This window comes from Astyanax mexicanus, chromosome 24 (genome assembly GCF_023375975.1).
Source record: "Astyanax mexicanus isolate ESR-SI-001 chromosome 24, AstMex3_surface, whole genome shotgun sequence".
Lineage (NCBI taxonomy): Eukaryota > Metazoa > Chordata > Actinopteri > Characiformes > Acestrorhamphidae > Astyanax > Astyanax mexicanus.
In genome coordinates this window covers 4,450,001-4,467,455 of record NC_064431.1, presented here as the reverse complement: position 1 = coordinate 4,467,455, position 17,455 = coordinate 4,450,001, and the positions used below count along the sequence as shown (strand labels likewise).

Sequence of the window (17,455 nt, the reverse complement as noted above, 5' to 3'; positions counted from 1 at the left end):
CATTCATTTACACAAATGGCACTGTAGAAAGGCAGCTAAAATGCTTGGGCAACAGCAAATTCAGTGATAAATTATTGTATTTCTTCTTAAATGTGTATTATATTTTTAATTTATGTATATTTCATTTATTTTGTCATTTTATTTATTATCTTCTGTTTTACTTTTTAATTTATTTTCATAACTAACTTTTTTTTAATAATCTTAGTGTTACTTTAGCTACTTTATTTGTATTCTCTATTTCTTTGTTTGTGCTTATATTTGATCTTTTTTCAATTATTTATCACTTTATTTATATCGTATTGCTTTGCATTTTAGCATGTCTACTTTTCCTTTTATTTTTTATCATTTTATTTTCTCAATAATTGTCTCTGTTTAATGCTTGTATCATTGTTTACGTTTAATTGAGTTACCTAATTAATTTTTTTTTTTTCAGTTCCTTAAATTGTAAATGCTCGGCTGCATTGTAAATGATTAAAATTACCCTCAATGTATTACTGAGTGAAAGTAAAGGTTGATTGATTGATTGATTGATATTAAACGATTAATCTGAGTCTGTTACGCAGGGAGCTCTGTATAATAAAGCTCTGTATAATAAAGAGGCGCTGCGCCTTTAAGAGCGGCGGGGGGCGGAGTCAGGGCGCCCCGTCCCTTGTAGCGCTTAAAAGAAGAGCTCACACAGAGGAAGCGTTGTTAACGAGTCCATGTAAAAGTGCTGCAACAAAGTGCTGAATGCCTTCTGTTATCTGCAGCACAGTAACAGAGCTAACCCCAGCCTCCAGCCGCCAGCCTCGCCGCGCCGCACCGCGCGGGATCTGTACAGCATGCACGCGCTCAGCTGCGCAGGAGTTTGGAGCAGTCAGTGAAGAGCTACAGTCTACTCCGGGCTGAGGTGAGCTTTTAATCAGCGTTTATTCAGCTTTTCCTGCATCTCTGCTCGGTTCTGCTGCTGTTCTCTCCTGCTCTGTGCTCCGTGTTTCGGATCTGTGCGCTGATGACGACAGCAGCTCTTATCAGATTCAGTGACGAGGCATCTGATAAGAAGTGTTATTGGTCTGAACCGTCAGGAGAACTTAATTCATGGATTACCTTTTACCTGTGTTCAGAGGTGGCTGGCAGCTAGTTACATTTGCTTTAGATATTCTAAAGATATGTCCTTTTAAATAGAAGTGTTTCTGTGTTTTTATAGCACTTTTGAATAGTAACACATATATAATGACCTAGTAATTACAGAGCTCATCCTTCTATTCTGTATGTAGCTATATGGGCTGATTGTGGCACTTGTCACAGTGTTGTGTTTTAAGCAGTTTATTTTACACACACACACACACACACACAAACACACACACACACACACAAAATAAAAAAATAGCTAAACAAAAACAGCTTAACAAAGTCCTGCTACACTTTAACAGAGAAATACGCAGCCCTCTAGAGCCATGCTTATGCTTATACTGCTTTACTAAGACAAGGGAGAGTACCTGCTATAGTATTTACTTCTACAGACTTAAATTTTAAGTGTTTTAAGCTGTTTAATCTATTTAGTCCGACCAATTACAATTCTAATTAAAAAAAAAAAACCCGGATTAAAAGGTTTATATATTCACACATTCACATATTGCACTAGCCCAAGGTACAAAAATCAAGTAATAAGAAATGCTGTAGAAATACATATACATATATCAAATAATAGGCCCAGTATATAATGTGTACATAGGTTAAAGCGCTAGATAACAAAATGAGAAAATAATAATAAAAGCGGAATTTGCATTTTTCATGTAGGAAATGTAAATATGTGGTATATTACTATATACTGTATATATGTACATACTGATTTGATTAGAATTAGAATTATAGGTGTAAATGCAGGCTTTTGACAGTTATAACCGGTTTAGAAAATGTAATATGGCCAGGACAAAAACATTGTTTTATTTTAAAAAGGTCTTTAATTTTTAACTTACATGCTATTGACAATTATAACAGGTTTATAAAAAAATGTAATATATCCAGGACATGCTGAAGAAACGCTGCAGTTTTATTTCATCATGTTAAAATACCGTCAGATTGCAAAATATAGTGCGCTCCTCAGATGACTCATCCGGAAGTTAGGCGTAAAACAGCGTGATTTTCTTTCCACACCCGTTTTCCGACAAGACCCGCCCCTTCTGCGCTGCGATTGGCTGGTGTGTCATACTCACAAGCGCTACGATTGGCTAACTCATTATTAATACTCTCTACACATTTATTGTAATGTTATGGAATAATATAGAGCTCGGACGCTTGCAAAACTACATACTACTGCCTGTATTTGCTGCTCTAATGTTGTACTACATATTGTGTGCTACTAAACGTGCTGTTTGGGACGCAGAACTTCTGAGTTTGAACTACTAAATCCTACGTTTTCTGTGAAAACGATCCCAGAGAAATTGCAGCCAATCACAGCGCAGGGGGGCGGGGCTTGTCGCTAGGCGAAGTGGTGGACTGACTGATCTGAAGCCCAGCCGATCCTGCTGGCTTGCCGCGCAAGTAGAGCGGGTATGGTTGCTAGGAGACCGCGGGGAAGGTGGAGGGAGCGCGCGGGGTGTGAGCTGTGTGTTTCAAAACAAGAATTTATTTCATTAAACAAAGATTTAACTATCATTTTAAGCCCAATAATGATTAAACCTTAAAGAAACAAGAATTAGACCTTCCCAGTTCTATATTTATGATCTACCACACCAGTAATATCCTGTACTTTGCTGCTGTTTGAGTTAAGTAGCTATATATATATACTATAAATGCTTTGGAAATATAATTAAGCATAGTAAAGATTGCAGATTAAATTTAGAACAACATTTTTTTCTCTTTATTTTTGCCATTTAAGATCTTTAGGGCCAATCAACTGGAAATGGTATAAAATTCAGTGTACACAATTTAGCAGGAATTTAAGAAAAAAAACTGAAAGTAATTTTAGAATTGTACAAAAACAAACAAAAAACATATATTAGTAAAAAACCCTGACAAAAATATTGTTTAAAAATGGATTTTAAGTAGAAACCTTTACTTAACACACAGCTCAGACTTTCTAGAAATATAATAACTAGAAACAGGCAAAGAAACCCAGATAACTCTGTAACTATTAAATGTAGAAGTCTTTTCTTTAAAGAAATTACAAATGAAGCCAGACAGCAGGGAGTACCACTTCCTACACCTTTAAAAGACTCTTGGAAACTGGAGTAAACTGCAACAGGAAGACGTCTGGCTGACCCACATGGCAAAAGCTTAAGCCTTTAGCTCAGCTTTAGCTCATATTCAGCAGTGAAGAGAAGAATTAGTTGAAGTGCTGTAATAAAGTAATTGCTAAGATGGTAAAATAAAAAGCAGATTTTTTGTGCAAAACATGTCTGGATCATACAGCACTGCAACTGGACTTCTAAACAATAGTGGTGTTCTAAAACTTTTGACCAGTAGTATATCAGTGTTGTGTGTGTATATATAGTCTATATAGTAATTGTTGGTTAGCTTTGTAACTTTGTATTTAAGAGGGATTCCAGTTTCCAGTGTTGATACTATTTATCACCTCAAATGTTTGGATATGTGTATGGATGGATGTAAAAAATATAATCTGAGCAGTTTTATTGATCTGTTCATCATGAAATTATGGTTTTACGTATACATATTTTCTGTCAGCTTTTGAAGGTAGTCACCTTTCTTTCAATAAAAAAAAAATAATAATCAAGAACTTTGAAAGTATTATCAAGCAGAGTCAGAAAGACCATCAAAAATGTTATAATGATACTGGTTCTCATCAGAAACACTCCAAAAAGAAAAACCCAGAGTTCCCTCTGTGGCTCAGGATGAGTTCATCAGAGTTACCAGCCTCAGAATCCACAGTTTACAGCACCCCAGATAGCAGTTATGAAAAGTCTGGGTGGCTTCAGTATTCATTTACAATGTAGGAAACAAGAAATTAAAAATATTGAATGAGAAGATCCCAACTTTTGACTAGGACTATATACCATAGGGCTTCACAATATTTTATGGAGAAGTCTGGTGAAGTTAAGTGCATTTGTAATATCTCAGTGTCATTTAGTTTTCGTTTTGCCAGCCCTAAGATGTGTTATTCTTTAATATGCAGAAAATTAAGTCTTATACTTGTTAAGCTTTTAGTGTAACCGAGCCTCTAACCAATTTCTCAATGCCGTGTCCCACCATTGTCTACACAAAACAAGAGAACACATCAGCGTTAGCTTCCGCTGCCCATAAATACTGCAGAGAAATGTCTGGACTGACCACTGCCAGCATGGTACGCCTTGCACCTGTTGTGAGAGGAAGTGGTCGTCCCGTGGGGTTCATTATCATGGATCAGGTTGCGCTGTGTGCAGTGACTGTATCCAAGGTCCGGGGCATGCAGGATGCAGCGGGGGATTTTCTTACTTTGCCTTTCTCTCCCCCCCCCCCCCCCCCACCACCTCAAATTTTTCCTTCTTGTCCATCAGCACTAAATACAGTGTCTGTAACTGTCTAAAATGTCTATCCTCGAAGTTCATTTACATCTTACGCATACTTTAAAGCTGATGAAACGTTGCACAGGCAATATGCAACTTAAGTAACCATGCTGTGTTAAGCTAACTGTATAAAAGCATAAAAGTACCACAAACTGCAGTGCAATTTTAATCATAAACTTACCTCAGTAGTGCCATTCTAATCACAAATTTACTTTAGACATGCTATTCTAGTGACACAATTATCTAGCTAGCTACCTCACACATTTAGCTAGATAGCTACCTTAGTAGTGCTATTCTAATCATAATTGTTCCTCAACAACGCAATTTTGATTCAAAAGTACCTCAACAGTGCAATTTTAGGTATACATTTACCTTAGTAGTAGTAGTAGTAGTCCCATTCTAATCATAAATCTACTTCAGCTGTGCTATTCCAGTCACATATTTACTTTAGACATGCTATTCTATTGACTGCTACCTCAGTAATGCCATTCTAATCATACATTATTTCAACTGTCTGTTCCTCAAAAATGCAGTTTAGATTTAAAAGTACCTCAGCACTGCCATTATAAATCTAAATTCACTTCTGGGATTTTCTTACTTTGCATTTCTCCCCCCACCTTAATTTTTCCTTCTTGTTCATCAGCATTAAATACAGTGTCTGTAACTGTATAAAATGTCTTATCCTGCTCTACGCCATCCTCGAAGTTCATTTACATCCTACGCGTACTTCGAAGCTGATGAAATGATGAGCAGGCGGTATGCAACTTATGTAACCCTGCTGTGTTAATAATGTCATAAAGCAGCAGACACTACAGCTGAGTATTCGGCCCAGCAGCCACTCTTATGTTGTGGTACATTAAAACATCAGCTCTGTGGTATTGTGGTGAAGCGTTTAGTGTTTAGAATATATGGCAAGCGTTTCTAATGGAAGTGTTTGTTTATTAGTGTGAAACCTTATATATATATATAAGTAAGAAACATGATGACGCTTAGCTTCAAGTTAGTTCAGAGCTCATGTGACATGGATTGAAAGATGTATGGTGCTAAGCTGACCTATACTTCACTTAATTTGCATAAACGTCTCGAGAACTGGTTGCAAAGCACTTTAAACTGATTTGCAAATGTCATTTGCTGTACATTTCTTATCTACTTGGGTTTTAGGATTTTTAACTGTCTTTCATGTGAATCTTAATTTGGCTTATGTTAAAATAGTGGTACAAATAGGATCGCAATATAAAAAATATATTCTACCACATTTTCACGATACACTGTATTTATTGCATCATTTTTACAGGCAGACAAAACACTGTGCTCCACTTCATCCAGTTAAACCAGAACCAGACTGTGGAGTAGGTCAGTGTTTTTTTAAGCTTAGAATATTGGTACATAATTCATCACAGTAACAAAGTGTAACGAAAAAACTCTACATGTCACATGTTTGCAAGTTTCTGGTGGGCTGTAGAAACAAATTTCAATATACAAACAAAGTAGGCAGCTCTACCTTACTAAATTGTTATTAAAACCCATAAAATAACATATTATTGCTGCTGTTCCTGCTGTTGAATAAAGGAATCTCAGACTTGCCTATTGTATAACCTTGTTTGTTATCTATAGTTAGAATTATGCAGAATCAAATCAGTGGCCAAAACTGGTTTCCACTAAATGCCGAGCTGCAAGATTCTACTGCTTTCTAATCTTTTATTATCAATAGTTCATCAGGCTTCCTCAGAACCCAATTTCTTCATACAGGGAAGCGTAAAAATTGGCCTACCAAATGCATTTTCTGATCTGTAAAATGTCCCACTATTTAGTACAGTGTTAAATTTGTCAGATAATACTTTTTAGCTTGCACCCAGGAAAAGCAACCGTAGTCTGCTATATGTTTATTACATGTGCATGTGTGCGACAGCTATGAGAACATTCATATCGATGCTTTGTGTCCTCTGGGCTAACAGGAGCACAAGTGTCTTGAAGTCTTTTCAATTCAGACGTTTGTCATACCACGGCCGCTGGAGCTGTGGAGAATGTTGCTCAATGCTCTTTTTCTAAAACAAAAAACCTCGAGTGGATTCACTGCACTGTGCAACCACACTACTTTAGTTAGTGTCAGGGAAGACTGTCTGTTTTCAAAGAAAGCTAATACATTTACCTCAGCAGTGCTACTCTAATTATGAATTTATTTCAGCAGTGCTATTCTAATCATGAATTTATTTCAGAAGTGCTACTCTCATCATGAATTTACCTCAGCAGTGCTACTTTAATTGTGAATCCATTTCAGCAGTGCTACTCCAATCATGAATTTATTTCAGCAATGCTACTCTAATCATTAATTTATTTCAGCAGTTCCGTTCTACTCATAAATGTACCACAAATTGCAGTGCAATTTCAGGCAAACCTTACCCTAATAGTACCATTCTAATCACAAATGTATTTTAGACATGCTATTCTAGTGACACATTTAGCTAGCTAGCTACCTCAGTAAGGCTATTTTATTCATACATTATTTCAGCCATGTTAATATAGTCACACATTTAGTAAGCACTAATCTTAATTGTTATTCAACAATGCAGTTTTGATTCAAAAGTACCTCAACAGTGCCATTCTAATCATAAATGTACCTCAAAAGTGCAATTTTTGGTATAAATTTATCTTAGTAGTCCCATTCCTATCATAAATATAATATAGCTGTTCTATTCTAGTCACACATTTAGCTAACTAGCTACCTAAGCAGTGTTATTTTACTCACAAATTTACTTTAGACATGCTATTCTAATGACAGCTACCTCAGTAATGCCGTTCTAATCATATATTATTTTAACCGTGCTATTATAGTCACACATTTAGCTAGCTGGCTACCTTAGTGGTACCATTCTAATCATAATTGTTACTCAACAATGCAATTTAGATTTTAATGTACCTCAACAGTGCAATTTTAGGTGTAAATTTACTTTAGTAGTCTCATTCTAATCATACATTTACTTCAGCCATGGTATTCTAGTAACACAATTAGTTTGCCACATCAGTAGTATGATTCTTATAATAAATTTACTTATGTATGTACCTAACTTGAAATTTACACAAAGAATCACAGTCAGCCTTTTGGCCATTCTGATGTCCCAGAGTAGTGCAAAGTTAGTCTTAAATTTAGCCTTGTAGTTCTATTCTAATCAGAAATTTACTTCAGCCATGCTATTTTAGTCACACATTTAGCTAGCTAGCTGCCTCCGTAGTTCTACTCATAAATTAGCCACAGTCCTGTCAAGCTAGCAAAATGTTTGGCAAAAATAGCATGGCTAAGGTAAATTTCATCCTATATAACACTAAAAGTGCTTTTATACATCCCTGTCGCAAACTAATCACGAAAGCCATATGCAACAGGTGCAGCACATCAGCTTTAAAACTGTTTGTTAAAACTTGTCTGTCCACAGTTTATTGAGGTTACTGGCACCACAAGTGTATCACAGTGTTCCCTCTTGGTCTGTGTTTCAGCTGCAGCACGGAAGCTGAGCACTTGGTAAGAAGAGTGTTTCCTGGCTTGAATGCGGCCCGATTGCACCTGGAGCATGTCCACTGCAGGCTTGACTGCCCAGGAGATTTGTTTACCCTCGCAAAGCCTCTTCCTGCGGGGCAGCTATTGCCATAGCATGGCCGGAGCCAAGCCCTCCTGGAAATACGAAGATGATTTTGACAAGTGAGTACCTCAGAACTGATACAATGGGCCGTTGACATGTTGTTGTAAGGCGAGACTGGGTGATGGATTAGTTTTGTGGGACTCTGCACCTCCTCTGATAATCTCTGTCGGACAGGGAACGGCTTGTCTGAAACGCTTCATGAACTGTATCCAGATGCTTCATAGGTCATGTTTTTAAGGCCAGGTCATGTTTGTAAATGAGAACTGGTTCTCAAACATTTTACCTGGTAAAATAAAGGTTAAAAAAAAAAAAATATATGAAAGTGAAAGATTTTTTTCTCTGTGTTCATATTTCAGCTTGTATTTGAGCCTCGATACCTCTGTGAGTTACAACCTCCCAACTCAGCAACAGTTGCCATCCTTCTTAACAGGAAGCAGTAAGTCAGTTTTATTCTTTATTTTTGTGTAATGCATTTTATTTTTTTGAGCTTTAAAAACTTTTTTTTTAATTACTTTTGTTGGGATGTAAGATTAAGAACCACAAATGCTGCTAAATGTATGTTTGGTAATGTCTTATGTATCAAAATGAATTATGCTTTTTGGTCTTGTCATTGACGACAGTTTTAATACTGTTAAAAGTGAAAGCTGCTTAAGGAGGAACTGTGGAGGAAGCCCTTAAGGTTTTCTCAAGGTTCCTTAAACCACCTTAAGCTTTCTTAAGGGTTCCTCAAAGCACTTCCTCCACAGTTTCAAATTCAAGAACCCCTCTTAACTCTTTTAACATTGGCAAGAGCGCCCACATTACATGCTGTTCCCTCCTTAATTGTCATCTTTCTTTCCTTTTCTTGTACAGAACAAAGATTCTATTCCCATTCCGCACATAGTCCCGTGGCCCAGCCGTTGCCTCCTAAAAAGTTCCATCCTACGCAGCTGTCTTTATCTTCTACGGTTGATCCCTACACGCCGAGCCCTGTTGAAGATGACCAGGTGGTCCCTGGCTTCCAGCGCCTGTGTGTATCTGATCGCGTCTCCCCGCCTCAGACGCCTAGCCGGGTAGGGAAGCCTCTTCCCCCAATTCCTGGTTGTGTGGAGTCAACCGCTGACCATGCAATGGACAGTGAGGTGGAATCCTTTACTGCAGATGACAGTCGTTGTCTAGTTCCTGACCACGTTCCCAAATCTCCGTTGCGATGCAGTATGCACAATCGCAGTCGGAGCTTCAGAGACTGTGGACAGATCAATTATGCCTACTTTGAAGGGCCGTCGTTGTCGCAGCAGAACAAGCATCAGCAGCATCATCAGCAGCATCAGCACCAGCATCAGCATCAGTGCCAGCTGCAGCAGCAGCCTAAAAAGAAGAAGCAGGAATCAGAGTCTCAGGAGCATCTTCTTCAGCATCACAAAGAGCAGGACGTACATGAACAGCAACATCAGCAGCACAAGGCTGCGTGTCTTCGGCAGCAGGACCGTGCCCAGCGGAAACTGCGGCGCTCCCATTCCGGTCCCGCCGGCTCCTTCAACAAACCCTCCGCCCTTCGCCTGTCCTGTCATCAACGGAACGCCCAGTGCCCAGACAAACCCGAAGTCCCTCCTCGAGTGCCCATTCCGCCGCGGCCCGCCAAGGCTACCGCCGACTACCGGCGGTGGTCAGCGGAGGTGTCCTCAGGGGCTTACAGTGACGAGGACAGGCCTCCAAAGATCCCACCCAGAGAACCTCTGTCGAGCGGAACAGGAACATCTCGTACACCGAGCCCCAAAAGCCTCCCTTTTTACCTCAACGGAGTCATGCCGCCCACGCAGAGTTTCGCCCCGGATCCCAAGTACGTGAGCCGCGGGTTGCAGAGGCAGAACAGCGAAGGTTCCCCCTGCATTTTACCCATCATGGAGAACGGCAGGAAGGCCAGTACCACGCACTACTTCTTGCTGCCACAGCGACCCACGTACCTAGACAAACACGAGAAGTATTTTGTGGACAGCGCAGCGAGTCGAAGCACCGAAGCCTCGGGCTCAAGTCTAGACTGGGCCTGTCAAAGCAAAAGGAAAACGCACTCAGACTTTGTGTGAGGTGGAACTCTAACAGGACATGGACTGTACTTCATTTAACGAGGGTTCGTCCTGCTGCCAGAGCACCTAAAGGACTCTTCCGCAGCTCACGTCGGGCAGTTATCATTAGTTTTACCCTAGTTTTTGAAAAATTAGGGTAAGTTACATACCATTTGCAGTTACTGAGATTTCTTGTTGCTGTTCTTATTATTTTTATTTTATTTTTTTTGTGGTTGTTCTTCTCACAGTGTCAGCAAAACTCTGACATGAAAATCGCTGCTTCAAAGGCACCGGTCACTATGGACGATATCTCAGAATATTTAGTTTTTTATACGGTGTGCTAACAATTCGTTGTTATGTGAAACGCAAGTGTTGTTTTAAGTGATGTTGTTTTGTGGTGCAGTCTTTAGGTATGAGCTGGTCTGGTACCTCATTTTATGCAGTGTTTTTCTTTCTGTTTTTTTGGTAGACTGTGTTCTTGGTAGTCAGGCTTCTTTATTGCTTTGAAGAATTTGCTGCTTCTGTGGCTGAAAGTGTGCTTCAGGGCTTCTTGTATGAAAAAAAAAAGAGGGACAGCGAGTCAGTACGGCATCTGTTTGCTTTGTGTTGCACACTAAATATGAAGTACGAAAAAGAAAAAAAAAAAAGGACAGGCCGAGCTATGTACTGTATCGTTAGTGAAGGATATTCCATCTTAATCTGGCTGTTCCATTGTGAATAAACAGTAAACAGGCACATCGTTGGAAATGTATGCTGTTTAGCCTCCTGGATCACTGATGTTCTAAGATGTTGTCCAGAACCTGTGCCTGTTTCTGTGGGTGTGTGTGTGTGTGTGTGTGTGTGTGTAAGTGTGCATGATAGACTGTCTGTGTTGTGTTGTTTCTCCGATCTTGATTGTGAAAACTGCAGTCACACGTTTTGCAGACAATGTGCATGTTACATAGGAATGGTCTAAATATAGTATTTGTGTTCACTGTTGTGCATGGACAATATCCATATCGTCGCTTTACAGCTTACAGCCACAAACAAGACTCACAGCATGAGTGTACTCGTGATAAGTTTCCTCGTAAAATTGGTGTAACACAAGCTGGAAGTTGCTAGTTTTTGATTTTTGAGAGTCAGCTTTTGTTAACCCCTTGGAACCCACACTTTTGACACAGTTTCATAGGCCCCACAATAGAACCCTGTGGGACTCCATGGCTAAATTCATATTACAAAACTCATTATTGACATTTAAGTTTTGGTTGAATGTCCCCGATATGGTACACATGCATACATTGATCATGTTTATGCCCATTATGTCATTTTGTTTTTTTGCCATTCTGCCAGTGTTGTACCAAATTCTGGTTCACCCCAGAATCCGACTCCCCTACACCAAGAGGAGCAGTTCTGTTGTTTGGTGTGATGTTATGAGTTATATATAAATAGTTATTCGTAACATATAAAAGGATGCAGGGGAGTCAGAGTTCGGCACAATTTTGGCGCTGGCCGATTATGACAGTTCTGTCCGCATGCAGACAGGGGAAATTTGTGCATGAAATCCAATCTGACCGTTTCAAATGCCCACGACTTATAAAAGTGTTTCAAATGAAAAAAAGATCTGATTTGACATGAAAAAAAAAAAGATTTGTGTCAAGGGTTCAAGGGGTTAAAGTTCTGATAAAAGAATCTAACAATATATAGCTCTGAATAAAAATGAAGAGATCACTTCAGTTTCTGAATCAGTTTCTCTGATTTTGCTATTTATAGGTTTATGTTTGAGTAAAATGAACATTGTTGTTTTATTCTATAAACTACAGACAACATTTCTCCTAAACTCCAAATAAAAATATTGTCATTTAGAGCGTTTATTTGCAGAAAATCAATATTTGGTGGAATAACCCTGGTTTTTAATCAGAGTTTTCATGCATCTTGGCATCATGTTCTCCTCCACCAGTCTTACACACTGCTTTTGGAGAACTTTATGCTGCTTTACTCCTGGTGCAAAAATTCAAGCAGTTCAGCTTAAAGGTTTGAGGGCTTGTGATCATCAATCTTCCTCTTGATTATATTCTAGAGGTTTTCAATTAGGTAAAATCAAAGAAACTCATCATTTTTAAGTGCTCTTTTATTTTTTTTTAAGAGCTGTATATATGTGTTTTGCCTCTAATGTTCCTCATAAACGCAAAATGAGTGATAATCTGCAAATTGGCTGGATAAACATAAACTACTTCCAAGTCCTAAATTTTAGATTACATTTGGCCACGTCCAGCTTTAGATATTTTAAAACTTCCAAAACATCAGTTTTATTCTTAATTTTAGCTTTTTTTGTTAATTTTTCACACTTTTTTCAGGTCTTGAGTATTTCTCACGAACGTAAAGGGGTAGGGTGTAAGTTCCCTTGAAACCGAGCGTCTTGAAACCTGTGAAAGTGTGTTGGTCTTGTTCTCTAGCTGTTGTCTTTTGAGTGGCTTAAACAAGCTGTGAGTCAGAGCTGTGAAAAAAAAGACTGTCCCCAGTACTACCTCCCTGAACAGGAATGAAAAATAATAATTCACTCTTTTATTAATAAATCATAATCCCATTATCTGAGAACGATAAGGAACGGCGTTAGACAATGCTTTTCCTATCTGAACCAATTCTTTTTTTTTTTCTTTTTCTTTTAAATGTACTTAAGCCCAGAAGGAAACCATTAACTGTAATCTACATATATAAATACAGTATGTGTGTATTTTATTTGATAATTTCTTTTTTTTTTTTGATTGATTGACACAAACCTTTATAGACCTCAAACCTCTTGAAAACAGAAAAGGTTTACTTAAATCTGTGTATGCAGCTTACTTCCCCGCCCCCCCTCCTCCTCCTGCTCCTCCCCTCCCCGTTCATGTCTAGTACATTTGGCTGACCTGACAGAATCAGTCTTTCCTGTTCCTGTACATGCATACCTGTCAGACGTGATTGCTGTGGGTGTGGACCTCGGAGACTTTGGCTGCTGGCAGCGAGTAAATGAGATGTTTTATTGTTCTGTATTGTTCCAAGACCAACGTGATGATGATTACTCAGTAAATGTAGCAAGTGCATCAAGGTAACCCTGAAAATAATGATCATAAAAAAAGCAAACAAACAGCCCACGAAAAAAAAAAAAAAAAAAAAAAACGTGCTGAGCTCGGAGGTCAAAACGTCATTATTCCAGCTTCACATTCAGGAAGGGACACAAGCGTAACTGATGCAACTTTTTTATTTTTTATTATTTTTTATTTTTTAAACTATTTGTATTTTTTTGTTGTTTTATCTTTTACAGATTCATTTATCGAAAGAACGAAAGAAAACACATGTTTACATTGTACCTTGTATTATTTAATCATGTGACCTGTTTCCTGTGTCTTATCTGAAAATGAAATGAAGGCAATGAAGTTCAAGAATAACAAAGAATAGACATTATTCTCTGCTGTGGTATATAGACAAAAGAAGCAAAATGCACTGAGAAAGAGAGAGAGAAAGAGAGAGAGAGAGAAAGAGAGAGCAGTATATTGTGATGTGTAAAAGTATTTAACATAGTCCTCCTGAGTAGCGCTATGTGTAGTGTGTGTGTATATATAGACTCGAAATGAAAAAAGTGAAAAATGAAAAAACAAAACCCGAAATAAACAGATTTATTTATGAATCTTTGTTGTATTGGTTGTTTTCTATTCTTTTCTATTCTTTTCTATTCTGCGAGAGATGGCCTATCTCTCCGGAACACAAAGATATTGCTGTTTTGCCTGTTTTATCCCGCCCACGCCTCTGCCTCATTACCGCTGGCCTCATTCCAGACAGGAGGAAGGTGAGCGCTGGTGTCACACTGATGCTGATCTGGAGTCAGTCGAGTCGGCTCACCTGTCGAGTAATGGTTTGAGTAAAGGTTTGATTTCACATAGGGGCCTGACAGGATGACTTGTGCCAAAAGTATGAATCACTCAAACACACACACACACACACACACATACACACACTTCAACAACTACATTACCTGCTTGGCTTCCTGTTCAGCATTGTGACATTTTGCCCTCCTGCGTAGCTGCAGAGTGAAAAGGGAGAATCTGGTCTGATCTGGTCTCCCCTCGGGTGGTTTGCGTGTGCATATCCTCACTACGGACCAATCAAACCTCCCGGACTGACCTGTAATCAGCGCCTGGCCACAGGTGTGTCTGTTAACACGGATTTTGTAGTTGTGCGGATGTTTTAAATCTGAATTGCTTTATACTGTGTGATAAGGACACGTAGCTTTACAGTATAATGACCGCAATTTTGAATCACCTTCCCAAACATTAACTCAGCCTGAGAGGAAACAACACGGAGTGACAACGCTGACTGTTACCATGACGAATATACAAGCATTAATACTAATAATAGTATATGAAAATTTGAAATTGAAATAATTCAATACATTGTTTAAAAATGTGGGCATTTTAGCACTTTAAAATAAGGAGATGTCATTAAAAAAAAAAAAAACGCAAAAGCTCTGCCACTATGAGCGGGACATCGTCGGTTCGAATCCCGTTCGTGCAGCTTGCCATCAGCTGCCGGAGCCCCGAGAGAGCACAATTGTCCTTGCTCTCCCTCTGGGTGGGTACAGTAGATGATGCACTCGCTCCCCACATCACTCCAAAGGGTGATGTCAATCAGTACAAAAAGAGAACTGAGTCGCTGCGCTTTCCTCCGAGCGTTAGCGCTGTGATGCTACTCAGCAATGCTGCATCAGCAGCAGTTCTAAAAGAGGCGGAGTCTGATTTTACATGTATTGTAATGAGTGGGTTGGGTAACTGGCATTATAAACAAATTAAGGAAAAAATTGGACTTGGTTCAGCTTGGTTCAGAGGCTTTTGTATGTACCTGTTCGTGCAAAAATACACTGCCGGTCAAAAGTTTCAGAGCACCCCTATTGTTTAGTACTGCAGTAGCTGTGGTGCTTTATGGCCCAGACAAGCTGATTTTTTATTTTATTTTATTACTGCAGTTCTTCACCTGTCAGAGCTCTGATTCTTCTCTTCTCTGCTGAAACTGAACTTAAGGTAAAGCTGTTGCCATGTGGGTCAGCCAGACGTGATTCTTTCTGTAGCAGTTTTCTCCAGTTTCCTCCTAATAGTTACAGAGTTCTCTGTGTTTCTCTGTCTTTTTCTAGTTATTATGAAAAGTGAAAAGTGTGAATGTGCTGTACGTGTGTAAGTGTGTTAATGCTGCTGCAGTAGAGAGTAACAGCAGTAACACCATCTGATCCAGCACTGCTTTTCTGCAGACTAAGGTTTTGGATTTTTCTAAAGATTTTTGAAAATCTATTTCCAAGGCTTGGTTTATTTCTATTTCAACTTACTGGCTGTAGGCGGCTAACCAGTTAATTGTTTGCTAAAAAAACAACCCCCACCCCCCCTTTTTTTTAAGAATATTTGTTTTTTAAGTTATTTAAAAAAATACTAATATACTAATATTTAAAATGACTTTTTTCAGTTTTTATTTGAAGGCCCTGTGAGTTTACTGTGATTTTTTGTACATTCAAATTTGTACCCTTTTTTGATTTATTGACTGGACCTTAAGAGGTTAAATGGCAAAAACGAAAGAAAAAAATGTAATGTTGTAAAACTTCAGACCGGTAGTGTATCTACCTGTAGATTTAACCCTGTCCATAAACATGTTTTTAGATCTTAGATCTATTTTTGGATCTAGTCCAAACCCTAAACCTGTTTTTATACCTGCTTTGGGTCACAACCTTTGATGCAGTTACATACCAAACCCTGTTCCTGTTCTTATTATAAATAATTCTGACTTAATCCCAAACCTAAACCTGGTCCTATTTTTTTGGTCCTGTCTAGTCCTGTAATGTATCTAAGACTGGCATTCAGCTCTCTACTCGTCCCTAATTCAAACACTCAACCTGAGTTTTATACCTGTTTTTATACATATGCTTATCCTTATTCCTAACTAAATCTCGTTTTTTCTACTTTTAAACCTAATTTTAGCCAACTTACACACCTTTATACCAACAATAATCCTAATCCTAACATCTTCTTTTACCCAACTGACCCTAATCTCTACCTTAAACATGGTTTGCATTTACTCTCATATTTTATTCTTATCTTTAACATGGTTTTAAACCTACTTTAAACCCTAATCCCAATCTTAATCTTGAGTGAGAATCACCAGAGAGACTATTATTACTTTTTGTATTAGTCTAGTGTCTTTATAATCTGTATACCAATTTTGCTCTAATCTTAACCTATTCCTATACCTAACCCTGGCCCTTTATGACTAGTTCTGACCCTAATCCTAATCTTAATCTTGAGTGAGAATCACCAGAGAGATTGATATTACTTTTTGTATTAGTCTAGTGTCTCTATAAACTTTATACCAATTTTGCTGTAATCTAAACCTATTTCTATACCTAACCCTGGCCCTTTATGACTAGTTCTGACCCTAGTCCCCACTCTAGGCCTGGTTTTATATCTACTTTTAGTTGAAATCCTAACCATAAACCTAGTCCTAATCATAAACTAGTTCTATACCAAATTCTGGTCCTAATCTTAACCTATTCCTAAACCTAATCCTGGCCCTTTATGACTAGTTCTGACCCTAGTCCCCACTCTAGGCCTGGTTTTATATCTACTTTTAGTTGAAATCCTAACCATAAACCTAGTCCTAATCATAAACTAGTTCTATACCAAATCCTGGTCCTAATCTTAACCTATTCCTAAACCTAATCCTGGCCCTTTGTGACTAGTTCTGACCCTAATCCTAACCATGAACCTGGACTTTTTAACTACTTTTGATTGTAAACTATTTCTATACCAAATCCTGGTCCTAATCCTAATCTTAATCCTAATGCTTTTTTGAGTATGACTCGTTTAGTTTTTTTAAATACTGTACTATACTTATATTATTATTATCATATTATATTATTATATTATTACTATACTTATATTATACTTCATTTATTAATACTTAACTAGTTCTATACCAAATCCTATTCTAATCCTAATCTTAACCCTAATGCTTGTTTGAGTAAGAATTGCTCATTTTTAATACTAATTTCTAAATACTTAACTATACTATACTTACATTGTATTATTATAATAAAGTATACTATATTTATATTTTACTTAATTTATTAATACTTAACTAGTTCTTTACCAAATCCTATTCTAATCCTAATCTTAACCCTAATGCATTTTGAGTAAGAAGTACTTAAGTAATTAAGTACTAATTTATTAATACTTATTAAAAAAAACATTTCAGCAATTCAGAAACAGCCAGTGTGCTGTTATATAATCCAGCATGCACTGCTCAG

The 17,455-nt window shown here is 38.0% G+C and overlaps 2 protein-coding genes across 3 annotated transcripts in view; both read left to right on the top strand.

Moving 5' to 3' along the window:
- The window catches only part of mmel1 (membrane metallo-endopeptidase-like 1), a 230,362-nt gene extending 216,561 nt beyond the window's left edge, over nt 1-13,801 (top strand). Inside the window, exon 25 of the mRNA XM_022682273.2 lies at nt 11,884-13,801. The gene's annotated coding sequence lies outside the window, so the exon portion shown is untranslated. The remainder of the gene's footprint in view (nt 1-11,883) is intronic.
- On the top strand, nt 668-13,801 carry errfi1a (ERBB receptor feedback inhibitor 1a). Of its 2 annotated transcripts, none has more exons than XM_007251446.4 (4): nt 668-889; nt 7,974-8,175; nt 8,473-8,552; nt 8,969-13,801. In XM_007251446.4, the coding sequence occupies exons 2-4, from the start codon at nt 8,024-8,026 to the stop codon at nt 10,177-10,179; spliced, it is 1,443 nt and encodes a 480-aa protein (XP_007251508.3). In that variant the 5' UTR covers nt 668-889; nt 7,974-8,023; the 3' UTR covers nt 10,180-13,801. The 2 variants fall into 2 exon arrangements, with proteins under 2 accessions (XP_007251508.3, XP_049327600.1); XM_049471643.1 differs by lacking the exon at nt 668-889 and adding an exon at nt 5,455-5,837.
- Nucleotides 13,802-17,455: the final 3,654 nt, after the last annotated feature.

What these genes read in the sequence shown, in the direction of transcription:
- errfi1a (XM_007251446.4), top strand. Translation starts at nt 8,024, where the DNA reads ATGCGGCCCGATTGCACCTGGAGCATGTCCACTGCAGGCTTGACTGCC. An exon ending in TACGAAGATGATTTTGACAA is followed by an intron (nt 8,176 to 8,472) that starts GTGAGTACCTCA and finishes TTCATATTTCAG; the next exon opens with CTTGTATTTGAGCCTCGATA. An exon ending in ATCCTTCTTAACAGGAAGCA is followed by an intron (nt 8,553 to 8,968) that starts GTAAGTCAGTTT and finishes TTTCTTGTACAG; the next exon opens with AACAAAGATTCTATTCCCAT.